Source organism: Pithys albifrons, unplaced genomic scaffold (assembly GCF_047495875.1).
Source record: "Pithys albifrons albifrons isolate INPA30051 unplaced genomic scaffold, PitAlb_v1 scaffold_47, whole genome shotgun sequence".
Taxonomy (NCBI): domain Eukaryota; kingdom Metazoa; phylum Chordata; class Aves; order Passeriformes; family Thamnophilidae; genus Pithys; species Pithys albifrons.
Genome location: NW_027286062.1, coordinates 65,043 through 80,606, shown reverse-complemented (window position 1 = coordinate 80,606; position 15,564 = coordinate 65,043). Strand labels below are relative to the sequence as shown.

The following is a 15,564-nucleotide window of genomic DNA, read 5'->3' as shown; positions in this document are numbered from 1 at the left end:
ACAACCCTTGGACATTGGGCATTGGAACATGCAAAGGCCAACAGCCCATGGACATTGGGCATTGGACCCTATCAAGGACAATGGCTCTTGGACATTGGGCACTGGACCCTGCAAAGGTCAGCAGCCCTTGGACACTGGGCATTGGACCTACAAAGGCCAAAAGCCCTTGGACATTGAGTATTACACTGAACAAAGGCTAAAAGCCCTTGGACATTGGCCATTGGACTATACAAATCCCAACGGTCATTGGACATCGGGCATTGGATCCTACAAAAGACAACAGCACGTGAACATTGGGCATTGGACTGTACAGGTGCCAAAAGCTCTTGGACACTGGGCATTGGACCCCACTTAGACCACTGCCCTTGAATGTTGGCATTGGACCATACCCAGGCCACTGGTCTTGGACATTTGGCATTGGACCATACAAAGGACAACGGTCCTTGGCCATTGGGCATTGGATCCTTCAGAGGCCAGAACCACTTGGATATTGGGCTTTGGGGCATACAAAGGTGAACAGCTCTTGGACATTGGGCATTGGGCCCAACTTAGGCCACTGCACTTGGACATTAAGCATTGGACCAAACAAAGGACAACCGCCCTTGGACATTGGGCATTGGACCCTGCGACACCAAACGCCCCTTGGACATTGCTCTTTAACTGTCACTTCCTGCAGGGCCCCAGACAAGAACATTTTTTCCCAGGCAGAACTCGAAGAATTTCTGATGCAGCAGGAAGAGAAGTGCCAGGAGGTGCAGCCAAAGCTTGAGGAACCGTAGGAGAAATACAAGACATCCAGCAGCACTCCAACAATCCAAACACTGTTCCAGATCCCTGCAGGATTGGAATACAGCTCTGCTCTGTCTTTAATTTTCAATATTGGCTGAATTACTAGTATTTTTAGTTTAAATTTTAGTTTCTCCCTATTGGTTTGAAGTGCTGTTGTTCAATTTTGGGGTTTTTTTTCCAAATTTCTCAAAGGAACTTAATCAAGATCTGCAGTATTGCCATTTAAACCTGGAAGCTCAGGACCTGAAAGCCCAGATAAAGCACATGTTGGGTCAGCTGTTCCTTCAGGACCAGTATTGTAAGCAAACAGAAAAGTAAGTTTGCTTTCATGGCAGAGGTGACAAAACCTGTGTTCTGACACTCAGAACTTCAGAAGAGCTATTCAGAGAATTTAGTTTTAATCGAAACAGAAGGAAAATGTTGGGGTTTTTTTCTGGGTAAGAATTGTGTTTTCCTGAGGAAACTTCTCTTGCCTCTTTCTGTTGTACAGAGTCCTGAATCCTTTGCATCCAGGAAGCAGTGCTGGAGAAGGAGGCTGCCCAGGCAACTCGAGAGCAGCAGCTGCTGCAGGCCCTGGAGGAGTCTCCAGCAGGTGAGAGGAGCTTGAGGGACTCTCTGCACACCCTGGAGGCTGAAAGGTCTGAGCTGTGTTTGAGGCTCCACAGCTCCGTGAAGAGAGCAGAGCCCTTGGCCACAGAGTGTCATGTGCTGGACCTGCAGCTGGATCTGAAGGAGAGTCAGGCTCAAACACACCACTGGTGTACCCGCAGTCAGGAGCTGCACAAACATTTGGCTGAAAGCTGGCAAGGTTTAGCTTCTCCCTTTCCCACCCACTGCTCCATCCTGTGTAAGCCATGGGGATCTCTGATGCCACAGAGTGGAAAAGTGCAGTGCCTGGGGATGGGAGAGGGAAAAAACAACCAGCAGGAGACTTCTCCATAGTCTTGGTCAATCAACAGTGTCATAGTCAGTCTTCACTTTGGCTTCCTTTTCCTTCTCCTTTGGGACCCTGCATCTGGCTCTCCCCTCCTGTCTCTCTCCCTGTTTGCCCCATGTCTGTTCTCCCTGCTTCTAACACTGTGCCTGAGGGGCTGCCAAACCCTCAGTCCTCGTCTTTCAAAAAGCAGAAGGGCAAACACACTTTCATGTTCCTCTGGACCTTGCAACCTTTATTCTCCCTTTTTCTCTACCTGGAAGTTTCCCGCATTTCTGTCAGCTCTGGCAGCCCTTGTGGCCTTAGGCCCTGGGTGACACGGACAGGCAGAGCAGACACTGCTGTTGTGTCTGCAGGATGCACATCAGTTTGATTTTCTCTACTCCTTCCCCTTTGGCCTTTCCTGCTGCAGCGCTGGGGACAGCAGAACACAGGAGGGACTCCTTAAAAGCTGCCCTGAGGAAAGAGACCTCTGCCAAGAAGAAAGTGGCTGGGACTGTGCATAAGGAGGTGGAGTCTCTGCAAAGGAAACTGAAGAGCACAGAGGAGCAAAGACAGGATGTGCTGGTGAGTCTGGCAGATGCCAGGAAAGGCCATTTCCTTGCTGGTTTTGGACCTTGTCTTCCTATTTCTAAGAAGAACCATTTTTCAGTTTCACTTTCCAATCACCACTGTTCAGAACAAGGAGGAAAAGGTGTCATAGTCATGTCAAGGCCAGTTTGGGCTGAAGGTGCTTTTTCCCTCCTTGCTAAAGTCGTCGCCCTTGAAACTTCAGTGAAAGTCATTTCCACACTTTTCTCTATTGACATGGCATGGCCTGGGCAACTGTTGGTGTTCAAATTCATCTTCAGATTTCTAAAGATCTAAATCTGGGAAAAGGGGTGAGAAGACCAAGTTTGTTCTAACTATTGTTTATAGAAGAGATGTGTTTAGCTTTGGCCATCTGAGAACAGACAAAGGGGAGGGAAGAGAGAAAGCAAAAGTGCTGATGCAGATCACAACGTGTGCCTGAGAGGGGAAAACTAGTCCTGCTTGGAAAGCCAGACTGACAGGCTGACCTGGTTATTGCTGTGCCAAGGGAGCACAGTGGGGCTCCAGGGGATGGCACCACAGCAACTCTACACAGGAGGGTCAAAAACCACTCCCTTTTGCCCCAAACCCAGGAAAGCAAATGTTGGGGTCCTTTCAATTTCCCTTCCTCCCCAAAGGAGAGCACACTGTCATAGCACTGCCTAAATCAGGCTTAGTCTGACTTGGAATTCTGCCTGCACTTCTGGCAGCTCCTCCCCAAAGGACACCTCGAGTAGAGCTCCAAGAGCTCAGGGAAGGGCAGAAAGGCAGCTGGGACTGGCTGAGGGAGCTGGGAAAGACGCAGAGTAAAGGGGGGCCCAGGAAAGGTCTTCAGCATCCCGAGAGGCAGGGAGAGAGGGGCAGCCCGTGCCTGCCACTGCGGCAGGAGTTCAGATCTGCCACGAAGAGCAGACACAAGAGATGGAACGATTGACTCTTTTTGTCCCTGCTTTGCAGCATGAACGGGACAGGCTGCAAGCAGAGAAAGAACAACTGGAGTGTCACATCAAACATCTTGAGGAATTAGTTACAGCCTCTGAAACCCAAGCAAATTTAGCAACAGAGAGGAGTCACTCCCTTGAACAAAAACTCCAAACTGCACTGTCCATCTTAAAAATTAAAACTGAGGAAGTTGAAAATCAGGGGAAGAAAATAGAGATGCTCCAGAAAGAGGCTGAAGAGGGGAAAGTTGTGCAGGAGAAACTCACTGGTATCACTGCCATCCTGTCAGAGAGGGAGAGAGAAATAAAGGTTTACCAAGACAAGATGGCAATGCTGGAAAAGCAAAATGAAATGTATTTGACTAACTTGCAAAAGGAGAAGGAAAGAGCACAACAAGGGCAAGCTGAGAGGGAAGCCATGCAGGAAGAAGTGGAACGTGTGGCTGCTGCTTTGGAGCAGACACGAAGTAGAGAACTCGAATGCAGAGAGAAGACACAAGTCCTGCGTGCTGCCCTTACCAAGAGTGAAATGGAGAAAGAGTCCCTGGTGAAAGAATTAGCCATCCTTCAGGAAAGGGTTTCAGAGAGAGACACAGCAGAACCTTGCACACAGGTAGGCCTTGGGATTGATCTTAATGCCCCTCCCACATCCATGAAAGATTCCAGTGATGTTCCCCACCAAGAGGTGGCAATAGAGATTCCCATCAGTACATGAGCAGCTTGGGCAAAGCAGCCAGGGCTGCAGCCTCGTCGGTCTGTGTGGCTCCAGCAGAGACCATTCACCTGCGAGAATGTCTCCTGGCAGGCCCGCAGAGACTGACACAACTCTGGAGTTTGCTGTTCCAATCAGCTCAGGTCCAAAAGCTGCCCATGGGGAACTCTTTCTCTCATGCCTAAGCAAGGTCAGCCAACATGTGGTAGCTTGGATTTGGCATGGAAATAAAAGGGAGCCACTGACCAGGCTGATGGATTGACCTTGGCAGTTTTGTACCCAAGGCTGAACAGCAGCTGCACTGCTGGAGCTCGGAGGGTGCTCTCCCAGAGGGAGATTTCTGAGGCCCAGCTTGTGCAGCATGTGAGAAGAATGGCATCATCTCCTCTCTCATTACCCAGCAGGATGTTGGAGCAGAAAGGAAGCAGCTGTCACAGCTCTCAGTGACCAACCTGGAACAGCAGCGAGTTTCAACATCAGAAGAAGAGAACAGGGAGAGGACAGAACTCAGTGCTGAGTCCAGGAGGAGTCCTGAGCAGGTGAAATGGGCTATTGCTGCCTCTGCCAAGCCTCACAGTGCTCTGGACCACAACACCATTTCCCAGACAGCACTTTGGAGTCCTCGCTTTGTTTCCTTCCCTCTCCTTCTCCTCGCTGTGTGCACACCTTTTATTTTCTCTCTCTTCTGGCATCCCAAGGACTTCACAAATGCACCTTCACAAATGCACCTTCACTGCAGTGCCCCCCTCCTGGGCCCAGTGTCCCCAGACACACACCTGACTCTCTTCCATAGACCACATTCAGTGCTCTTTTGTTCCCTGGTGCAATTAAGGGTCTGTCAGCAGAGACCTCCTGGCCTTGATGTCCACAGGTCCTTCTGGCCCAGGGTTTCTGTCAGGTTTCTGTGAGCCTTTCTGCCATCCAATGTGCAGGTGGAACCTGAAAGGAGGAGGCTGAGGAGGTGTTTTAGGGGTCTCTTGCTCCCAGATGCCTGTGCATTGCCTCTCTCCCAGTCTGACCAGCACATGGTGTCCACTTGGATACAGATGAAAGCAGAACCTTCTTTGGTGGGAGTGCTGTCTGGCCATAGAGAGGAAACAGGGAAAATTCCAGTGGCAGCAGCCCCCCATTAGAGACCTAAGAAGGAACATATAAAATTATGGCCATGACCAGGCTGCAGACTGAAAGGAAATTCTTGTTTTTTCTTCACAGGAGGAGTCCCATGCTCACTGCAGTCAGCAATTACCTGAGTTACAGGAGCAGGTGAGGAGTAGGAAAACTCTCCTCAAAAGCTGCTGTGGCTGTACTGTTGGGTGCAGCTTTGCATGATGCTTTGTCTCCTTCAATGTGCAGGTGCAGCCTGAAGAGAGGAGAATCAAGAGTGTTTTTAAGAGAGTATTTTCCCCACGGAGCACTAGATTTTCTTTCTCCAGGTGTCACAAGCACAAGATTCCCATTTGTGGAAAGGTGAGAACAGAATTGTCCTTGGTGGGAGGAACATGGGCCGTGGCTAAACACATGTCCCTCAGAAAGAGGAGAAAAGTGAGACACCTTGCAGCAGATTTGTTTTACGCCATTGTCAAACTATTGGGTTGAAAAAATTCCCAAGGAGGGGAGAAAGAGCTGAGCTGCAATTGCTGAGCTGGGGCAGGCTGCAAAGCCTTTGGGAGCCACTGCCTCAGGGCCAGCCCTGCAGTCTGAGGGGACTCATCCCTGAGCTCTTCCAGGAAGCTCGAGGGCTTGGAATGAGGCAGCACTTCACCAGCCAAATATTTTCCCTTGTGGTCCAGCACTGCCTTGCTGGTGTCACCAGCTCTGTGTTCTACTGCTTGTCCCTCCTTGATGCCCACCCCTCCAGCACAACTTTTGCCTTCAGTGCAGCTGTGTCCCTGCTTGCTGCTTCTGCCAGCTCTCTGGAGCCTCCTTCCCTGCTCCTTATTGCTTGTTTGTGCTCTTTCCCTGTCTGTTCCTGCAGGCCCCGACACAAGAGCTTTCTGCCAGGCAGGACTCAAACAATTTCCTGCTGCAGCAGGAAGAGCAGTGCCAGGAGGGGCAGCAAAACCTCGACAAATTGGGGGAGAAAGACAAGACATCCAGCAGCCCTCCAAAGTACTTGCAATCCTTAGAGGAAGAGATCAGAAGGTGAGATTTTGCTCTTCCTTCAACGTTCCAGAGGGAATGTGCTTGTGGGATTTCAGAGGTGTTGTGGCCAAAGAACACACCTGCCCTTCCATGTGTAGGCCTCAGTGTGGCACTTCAGCATTGTCCTGTCAGGGCTTGTCATGCTCTGCTGTGACTGCCAAGGCTGTCTGGGAGATGGACAGCGATGTTGGAACACCAGACACCTCCCTGTGACCAAGTTGCTTCTCTGAATGCTGTTCTTTGGGTGCCCTTTCCCAGCCACTGCTTCCCACTGAAGGGAGACAAAAGACTGCCTTCCTTTCCCTCTCCAGGGGTTTCCTTGAGAGGGAAAGAGCAAGATCTCCCTTAGCTTGCTGCCCTCAGCTCCATGCTGGAGTGCTGAAAATGGGATCTGTGACTCTCCAGGCCTCGTGGTTCTTCTCACTGAGCCATCTCTCTGCAGGGACTGTGCAAGCCTCGAGAAGGACACGGGAAGGCTGCAGCACAGGGACTGTGCTTTCTGTGTCATGCTTTCCCTCTTTGCCATCTTTGCATCTGCAAGTGGCTCTGCCAGCAATTACTAAATGGCAGAGTTCTGAACTAACAGTGCAGATGTGTTTCATTTTCTTTTACTTCTTCAGGGATGTATTTTTCAAAAGACAAACGACTTTCAAGTAGCTCTTCCCCTCTGAGAGGGTATTCTGTTCTCAGGGCAGTGTGTCTGGGCAAGCTGAGATGTAATGAGCTGGATACATCCATCAGCTCCACCCTGTGTCCAGGTGTTTGAAACCTCTGGGATGTGTATCAGCCTGGCATCCTGATCCCTGTGCTTGGCACAACCATCTGAAGGCCATGATTGGGCAGGGAAGGCAGATTCCCCTCTGAGGCACCCAAGGAATACCAATGTCTCTTGTAGCCCTCTGTTGGCTCCTTCCTCAGACAGTGCCAAGAGGTGCCTGCAGAGGCTCAGGCAGGGTCCCTGCCACCCTGCACCGTCACAGGTGGCACTGAGTGGCCAAAGCAGGCAAGAAGGAATAGAAAGGCTGGGTAGGCTCCTGCGGCCCATAAAGTGCTGCCAGTCTTGAATGGCACAGGGTGGTTCTTCAGAGCAGAAGGCAATGAAAAGGCCGTGCCCTCCGGCGTCCCCTGGAGCTTCCTGCATCATGTGGAAGGATGGCAGTATGTGTGCCAAGCCCCTGTTGGCACTTCTGCTCTCAGTCTTTGTTTGTCCAGCTGAAAGGAACCTGGGTTCTGGCAAACCTTGGGGAACTGCCCAGAGATCCCCTGGCTGTCACTTGCTGCTGTTCCTGCCTGAACATACAAGCAGGCAAAGCAAATGTCTCTGCCTTGTTGACAAAACCTGTCCATTGGAGTCTTGTTATCTGAGGAAAAATTGCCGTCTTCCGTAATGGCTTCATTTCAAGACTTTGTTATGTTTCTCTTCACATTCCCATCTCAAAACAAGAGAGGGCATTAAGGAAGTACTTGACCTTTTTCTAAGGATAAAGGTGCAGGGCACGTGCTGGGGTGTGACTGCAGTGGGAACAGGCAGCTGAGTTCTTCAGTCAAATCTCATCGGCCAGAGCAGTTTTGCCCAGGTGGCTGAAGGCCTAAGAGGTTATAGAATGTGATACCATGTGGGAATGAGTTGCATCTTCTCTCAGGCTGACTGTGTGTCTGGAAGAGAAGGACCGGAGGATCAGAGCCCTGGAAGAAAAGGACCTTGCCCAGCAGAACGAGGTGTCAGAGTTCCGTTCTCCTCTTCACCAAATTGAGCAGGTCCTTTCAGACCGCACAGGAGAAGTGCAGGAGCTCAAACACCAGGTGACCGATGCACTGGGATCCTCTTCTCCAGGGACACAGAGTACCACCTGTAGCTTGTAGGCTCCCACTGGTTTCTGGCCCTAAAGGACACCTTGCTCTGAGAAGGCGGGAGCCCATCAGTCTTTGAATCTGGACACATACATGTTGTATGGTGAGTGTGAAACCATCCTCTTTGTTTCTGAGCAAGTCCTGCTGGAAAAGCAGAGGGATAAGGGCCTTGTCATGAAGAACCTATTCCACATTTGGAAGGGGATAAGGCAGGGCAGCCAGCAGGTCCAGGAGGCACTGGTGATAAAGCAGCAAGAGATGATGCAGGTCAGTTTGAGTAGCCAGGGAACAGAGTGAAGGGCACTTAGAAGGCCATAAAATGTAGGCTCTGGAATTGAGGAGGCAAGGATGAGTGCAGGCACTGAAAGCACAGAGCCTGGTGAGCTCCAGAGCACAGCCCCAGCAAGGAAGGCTGGCAATGCAGGCAGACCTGGGGAGAGAAGGCAAAGGAAGTGGCTGAAGGAAAGGGATTTTTGGAGTGCAAGCAGAAAAAGCTGAGCCTGAGAGCAAGTCTCAGAAACTTAGTCTGCATTTGTCTTTCCAGTCCACCAAGGCCCATTGTCACCCCTTTCCCTTTGTGGAGTTTATTTTCTCCTTGCCTCCAAGCAATCCTTGCCTTTGTACCTCCTGTTTCTGGTGTGTTTTGTGCTGGAAGGAATTTCTCCTTCGTTCCTGGCTGTACAGCCCTCTCTGCTGCCTCAGGAGCAGCCCTGTCCCTCACACTCTTTTCATCCGTGTTCCAGATCCAGGCCTTGCAGGAAGCAGTGCTGGAGAAGGAGGCTGCCCAGGCAACTCGAGAACAGCAGCTGCTGCAGGCTCTGGAGGAGTCTCGAGCAGGCGAGCAGAGCTTGAGGGACTCTCTGCACACCCTGGACGCTGAAAGGTCTGAGCTGTGTTTGAGGCTCCACAGCTCCGTGAAGAGAGCAGAGCCCTTGGCCACAAAGTGTTGAGTCCTGGACCTGTAGTTGGATCTGAAGGAGAGTCAGGCTCAGACACACCACTGGTGTACCTGCAGTCAGGAGCTGCACAAACATTTGGCTGAAAGCTGGCAAGGTTTAGCTTCTCCCTTTCCCACCCACTGCTCCATCCTGTGTAAGCCATGGGGATCTCTGATGCCACAGAGTGGAAAAGTGCAGTGCCTGGGGATGGGAGAGGGAAAAAACAACCAGCAGGACACTTCTCCATAGTGTTGGTCAATCAACAGTGTCATAGTCAGTCTTCACTTTGGCTTCCTCTTCCTTTTCCTTGTCCTCTTGGACATTGGGCATTGGACCCTACGAAGGGCAACAGACCCTGGACATTTGGCATTGGACCTGGCAAAGGCAACTGCCCTTGGACACTGGGCATTGAACCCTACAGAGGTCCAGACCCCTTGGACATTGGGCATTAGACCATAGAAAGGCGAAAAACCCTTGGACATTGGGCGTTGGACCCTAGAAAAGCAAACAGGTTGTGGACACTGGGCATTTGGCCATAGAAAGGCCAACAGCTCTTGGACATTGGGCATTCAATCCCACTTAGATTACTGATCTTGGACATTGGGCATTGAATGCTAAAAAATGCATTGGAGATTACAAAGGAAAACAGCCCTAGGACATTGGGCATTGGACCCCCCTTTGGCCACTGCCCTTAGACATTGGCCACTGAACCCTACAAAGGCCAATGGCACTTGGACATTGAGCATTAGATTGTATAAAACGTGAAAATATTTTGGACATTGGACATTACACTGCACAAAGGCCAACAGCTCTTGGAGACTGGACCCTTCTTAGAGCTCTGCCCTTAGACATTGGGTATTGAACCCTGCAAATGTCAACAACCCTTGGACATTGGACATTCGACCATACAGAGGCCAAAAGTCCTTGGATATTGGCCCTTGGACTACTCAAATCCCAACAGTCATTAGACATTGGGCATTGGGCCCTACAAAGGCAATGGCCCTTGGAAAGTGCACAATGGACCAGGAAAAGGCACTGCCTTTGGACATTGGGCACTGGAGCCTAGAAAGGCCAACAGCCCGTAGACATTGGGCATTGGACCATACAAAGGCCAAAGGCCATGGACATTGGGCACTGGACCCTGAAATGGGCAACAGTTCTTTTGACTTTGGGCACTGAACCCCACAAATGCCAACAACCCTTGGACATTGGGCATTGGAACATGCAAAGGCCAACAGCCCATGGACATTGGGCATTGGACCCTATCAAGGACAATGGCTCTTGGACATTGGGCATTGGACCCTGCAAAGGTCAGCAGCCCTTGGACACTGGGCATTGGACCCTACAAAGGCCAAAAGCCCTTGGACATTGAGTATTACACTGAACAAAGGCTAAAAGCCCTTGGACATTGGCCATTGGACTATACAAATCCCAACGGTCATTGGACATCGGGCACTGGATCCTACAAAAGACAACAGCACGTGAACATTGGGCATTGGACTGTACAGGTGCCAAAAGCTCTTGGACACTGGGCATTGGACCCCACTTAGACCACTGCCCTTGAATGTTGGCATTGGACCATACCCAGGCCACTGGTCTTGGACATTTGGCATTGGACCATACAAAGGACAACGGTCCTTGGCCATTGGGCATTGGATCCTTCAGAGGCCAGAACCACTTGGATATTGGGCTTTGGGGCATACAAAGGTGAACAGCTCTTGGACATTGGGCATTGGGCCCAACTTAGGCCACTGCACTTGGACATTAAGCATTGGACCAAACAAAGGACGACCAACTTTGGACATTGGGCATTGGACCCTGCAACACCAAACGCCCCTTGGACATTGCTCTTTAACTGTCACTTCCTGCAGGGCCCCAGACAAGAACATTTTTTCCCAGGCAGGACTCGAAGAATTTCTGCTGCAGCAGGAAGAGAAGTGCCAGGAGGTGCAGCCAAAGCTTGAGGAACCGTAGGAGAAATACAAGACATCCAGCAGCACTCCAACAATCCAAACACTGTTCCAGATTCCTGCAGGATTAGAATACAGCTCTGCTCTGTCTTTAATTTTCAATATTGGCTGAATTACTAGTATTTTTAGTTTAAATTTTAGTTTCTCCCTATTGGTTTGAAGTGCTGTTGTTCAATTTTGGGGTTTTTTTTCCAAATTTCTCAAAGGAACTTAATCAAGATCTGCAGTATTGCCATTTAAACCTGGAAGCTCAGGACCTGAAGGCCCAGATAAAGCACATGTTGGGTCAGCTGTTCCTTCAGGACCAGTATTGTAAGCAAACAGAAAAGTAAGTTTGGTTTCATGGCAGAGGTGACAAAACCTGTGTTCTGACACTCAGAACTTCAGAAGAGCTATTCAGAGAATTTAGTTTTAATCGAAACAGAAGGAAAATGTTGGGGTTTTTTTCTGGGTAAGAATTGTGTTTTCCTGAGGAAACTTCTCTTGCCTCTTTCTGTTTTACAGAGTCCTGAATCCTTTGCATCCAGGAAGCAGTGCTGGAGAAGGAGGCTGCCCAGGCAACTCGAGAGCAGCAGCTGCTGCAGGCCCTGGAGGAGTCTCCAGCAGGTGAGAGGAGCTTGAGGGACTCTCTGCACACCCTGGACGCTGAAAGGTCTGAGCTGTGTTTGAGGCTCCACAGCTCCGTGAAGAGAGCAGAGCCCTTGGCCACAGAGTGTCATGTGCTGGACCTGCAGCTGGAGCTGAGGGAGTCAGGCTCAGACACACAACTGGTGTACCCGCAGTCAGGAGCTGCACAAACATTTGGCTGAAAGCTGGCAAGGTTTAGCTTCTCTCTTTCCCACCCACTGCTCCATCCTGTGTAAGCCATGGGGATCTCTGATGCCACAGAGTGGAAAAGTGCAGTGCCTGGGGATGGGAGAGGGAAAAAACAACCAGCAGGAGACTTCTCCATAGTCTTGGTCAATCAACAGTGTCATAGTCAGTCTTCACTTTGGCTTCCTTTTCCTTCTCCTTTGGGACCCTGCATCTGGCTCTCCCCTCCCGTCTCTCTCCCTGTTTGCCCCATGTCTGTTCTCCCTGCTTCTAACACTGTGGCTGAGGGGCTGCCACGCCCTCAGTCCTGGTCTTTCAACAAGCAGAAGAGCAAACACACTTTCATGTTCCTCTGCACCTTGACACTCTTATTCTCCCTTTCTCTCTACCTGGAAGTTTCCCGCATTTCTGTCAGCTCTGGCAGCCCTTGTGGCCTTAGGCCCTGGGTGACACGGACAGGCAGAGCAGACACTGCTGTTGTGTCTGCAGGATGCACATCAGTTTGATTTTCTCTACTCCTTCCCCTTTGGCCTTTCCTGCTGCAGCGCTGGGGACAGCAGAACACAGGAGGGACTCCTTAAAAGCCGCCCTGAGGAAAGAGGCCTCTGCCAAGAAGAAAGTGGCTGGGACTGTGCATAAGGAGGTGGAGTCTCTGCAAAGGAAACTGAAGAGCACAGAGGAGCAAAGACAGGATGTGCTGGTGAGTCTGGCAGATGCCAGGAAAGGCCATTTCCTTGCTGGTTTTGGACCTTGTCTTCCTATTTCTAAGAAGAACCATTTTTCAGTTTCACTTTCCAATCACCACTGTTCAGAACAAGGAGGAAAAGGTGTCATAGTCATGTCAAGGCCAGTTTGGGCTGAAGGTGCTTTTTCCCTCCTTGCTAAAGTCGTCGCCCTTGAAACTTCAGTGAAAGTCATTTCCACACTTTTCTCTATTGACGTGGCATGGCCTGGGCAATTGTTGGTGTTCAAATTCATCTTCAGATTTCTAAATATCCAAATCTGGGAAAAGGGGTGAGAAGACCAAGTTTGTTCTAACAATATGTTATGGGTTTAGCCAGGTGGGCCTAAATTTAGGTTTTAAAGTTCAGCTAGGCCTGGGAATTGTCAGCTGACTTGAGCTGGGCTGAGCTAGCTAACAGCTGACTTCTTCTAGCCAATAATATTGTATTCCATACCATATTGCATCATCTCAAAAGGGGTAAGAGCTGGTGTGTGGGTGTGGCTTAGTTCAGTTGCTTCACATCTGTGGTGCCAGCAAGACACTCTGCTGTCCCAGGAGGGATGGGGAGGCCCAAGCCCAGAGCACCGGCTTAACATCATGTTATCTGAGGGAAGTAAAATATTTGTTCCTAGCTTTTCTCTCTGCTTAAGTCTGTCTCTGAAGAACCAACTTCTCTAGAATGATTTGTAGTTAAAATGGTAGAATTTGTGTTTACTGGGAAGTGGGAAGTTATTTCTTGTTATACATGACTTGTGTAAGTGTGTGTTACATTGTAGTTTCCTCTTAATTTTCTCTTTTCTGTATAAATACATGTAGTTAGTTTCAGCATAGACCTGGCTTTGGAAGTTCTTTTTCCCTCTCTCCATCTTCTTTTCCCCTTAGCTGGTTGGGGGGAGGAGGAACCCTTTTCACTCTGTCCTGGACAGTTGGCATTTTGCCAGCTCAACCCAGGACACTATTATTTATAGAAGAGATGTGTTTAGCTTTGGCCATCTGAGAACAGACAAAGGGGAGGGAAGAGAGAAATCAGAAGTGCTGATGCAGATCACAACGTGTGCCTGAGAGGGGAAAACTAGTCCTGCTTGGAAAGCCAGACTGACAGGCTGACCTGGTTATTGCTGTGCCAAGGGAGGACAGTGGGGCTCCAGGGGATGGCACCACAGCAACTCTACACAGGAGGGTCAAAAACCTCTCCCTTTTGCCCCAAACCCAGGAAAGCAAATGTTGGGGTCCTTTCAATTTCCCTTCCTCCCCAAAGGAGAGCACACTGTCATGGCACTGCCTAAATCAGGCTTGGTCTGGCTGCACTTCTGGCAGCTCCTCCCCAGAGCACCTCTCGGGAACAGCTCCAGGAGGTCGGGGAAGGGCAGAAAGGCAGCCGGGACAGGCTGAGGGAGCTGGAAAAGACTCCTGCGGCTCCCCCGGACCCACCCCGGCCCTCAGAGACCGGCCAATCACAGCGGAGCCCGCCTTCTGCTCAGCCAATGAGAGATCGTGTCACGCTGTCAATCATAGGTGGGTTGTGCCCGCCCATGACGAGCACTCCGCCAATGGAAGCTCGGCTCGGGCTGTCAATCATAGGAAAGGCGGGACAGACTCCCCACCACCCTCCCTGAGGGAGCGGCCAATCAGAGCAGAGCCCGCCTCCCGCTCAGCCAATGGGAGGGAGGACCGGGACGTCCATCCCGGGGAGCCGGGCGGGCAGCAGTTGAAGCTCCATCTGCTTTTCCAACCTTAATGATTTTATAACACTGGGAAAAGGAATTTCCCAAACCTTCCAGACTACACCCTGAGACAGGAGCCAAGTCCCACAATGAACTAAACAGGTTATAGTCACAAAATCCCCCCCAAACCCCTCCTCACCCTTCACCCCCCCAAAACCCCTTCCCAAGTCCTCCCAGTGCCCCCAAACCTCCTCCTCACCCTCCCAGCTCTCCCCAAACCAACTTCCAAGTCTCCCAAGCCCCTTCCTTTCCCCTCCAGCCTCCCAAATCCCCTCTCCAGACACCATTGCAGACCCCAAACCCCTCCTCACCCATCCCAGCCTCCAAAATCTCTTCCCAAGCCCCTCCAGCACCTCCCAAGCCCTAATCCTCCGTATGTCTGTGCAGCTGGTTGCTGATGGAGAATGATCTTAGCCAGTCTCTCTCAATTTGGGCAGCCTTTAAAATTAACATAGTTTTTGTAACACTGGGGATACCAGTTCATGCCAGATGTGTTCCTACAGCTGTGCCTCAATGGTCAGAAATGTCACTGAAATCTTAATAAAGAGCTGGTCTTGAAAAGATGAGCTTGTTGAAGGGCACCCCAGGGTGGGGGCAGCCCCTCGTCCTCATGGCACTGCCTAAATCAGGCTTGGTCTGACTGGGAATCCTGCCTGCACTTCTGGCAGCTCCTCCCCAAAGGACACCTCGAGTAGAGCTCCAAGAGCTCAGGGAAGGGCAGAAAGGCAGCTGGGACTGGCTGAGGGAGCTGGGAAAGACGCTGAGTAAAGGGGGGCCCAGGAAAGGTCTGCAGCATCCCGAGAGGCAGGGAGAGAGGGGCAGCCCGTGCCTGCCACTGCGGCAGGAGTTCAGATCTGCCACGAAGAGCAGACACAAGAGATGGAATGATTGACTCTTTTTGTCCCTGCTTTGCAGCATGAACGGGACAGGCTGCAAGCAGAGAAAGAACAACTGGAGTATCACATCAAACTTCTTGAGGAATCGGTTACAGCCTCTGCGTGCTGGTTTAAAGGTAAACCGGCAGGAGAAATGAACCCAGCTCAGGAGAGATTATAAGTCAGAGCTACAGTCTAATAAAAAGTATTACAATAAATATAATGACACAAAGAGAAATTGCTTTTAATGGACAAACCCCAGTAGTATAACCCAGTGCCCTGGGACACAAACACAAACAGGTTTGTTGGCCCCTGTGCCGAGTCCCACGTGGTTCCCCTGAGTCCATAGCAAAAGCTGGTAAAAAAACCTGTTGGTGCAGATGATGGTCACAGTCTGGTGGAGAGTGGAGGGCTCCTCCTGTTGAAGTTCTGCTCCTCCTCTCAGTCCGACGAATGGTTCCCTGAGGTCTTCAAACCCCACGATTCTATTCCCTCAGCTCCAGGTGGGAGCCCCCAGTGCCTCCCCCAGGGCAGGGAGTTCCACTCTGGGGGATCTGACTCTGGCAGTCAGGGGGGATTTT

General features: G+C 50.7%; 1 protein-coding gene across 1 annotated transcript in view; it reads left to right on the top strand.

The window, feature by feature from the left end:
• LOC139685251 (centrosome-associated protein CEP250-like) overlaps nt 1-15,164 on the top strand; it is a 44,140-nt gene extending 28,976 nt beyond the window's left edge. The window contains exons 24-34 of the mRNA XM_071581917.1: nt 1,303-1,381; nt 2,136-2,290; nt 3,251-3,847; nt 5,159-5,209; nt 5,922-6,088; nt 7,732-7,891; nt 8,075-8,206; nt 8,683-8,853; nt 11,375-11,453; nt 12,206-12,360; nt 15,024-15,164. Of these exons, the coding sequence (XP_071438018.1) occupies nt 1,303-1,381; nt 2,136-2,290; nt 3,251-3,847; nt 5,159-5,209; nt 5,922-6,088; nt 7,732-7,891; nt 8,075-8,206; nt 8,683-8,853; nt 11,375-11,453; nt 12,206-12,360; nt 15,024-15,164 (1,887 nt within the window). The remainder of the gene's footprint in view (nt 1-1,302; nt 1,382-2,135; nt 2,291-3,250; nt 3,848-5,158; nt 5,210-5,921; nt 6,089-7,731; nt 7,892-8,074; nt 8,207-8,682; nt 8,854-11,374; nt 11,454-12,205; nt 12,361-15,023) is intronic.
• Nucleotides 15,165-15,564: the final 400 nt, after the last annotated feature.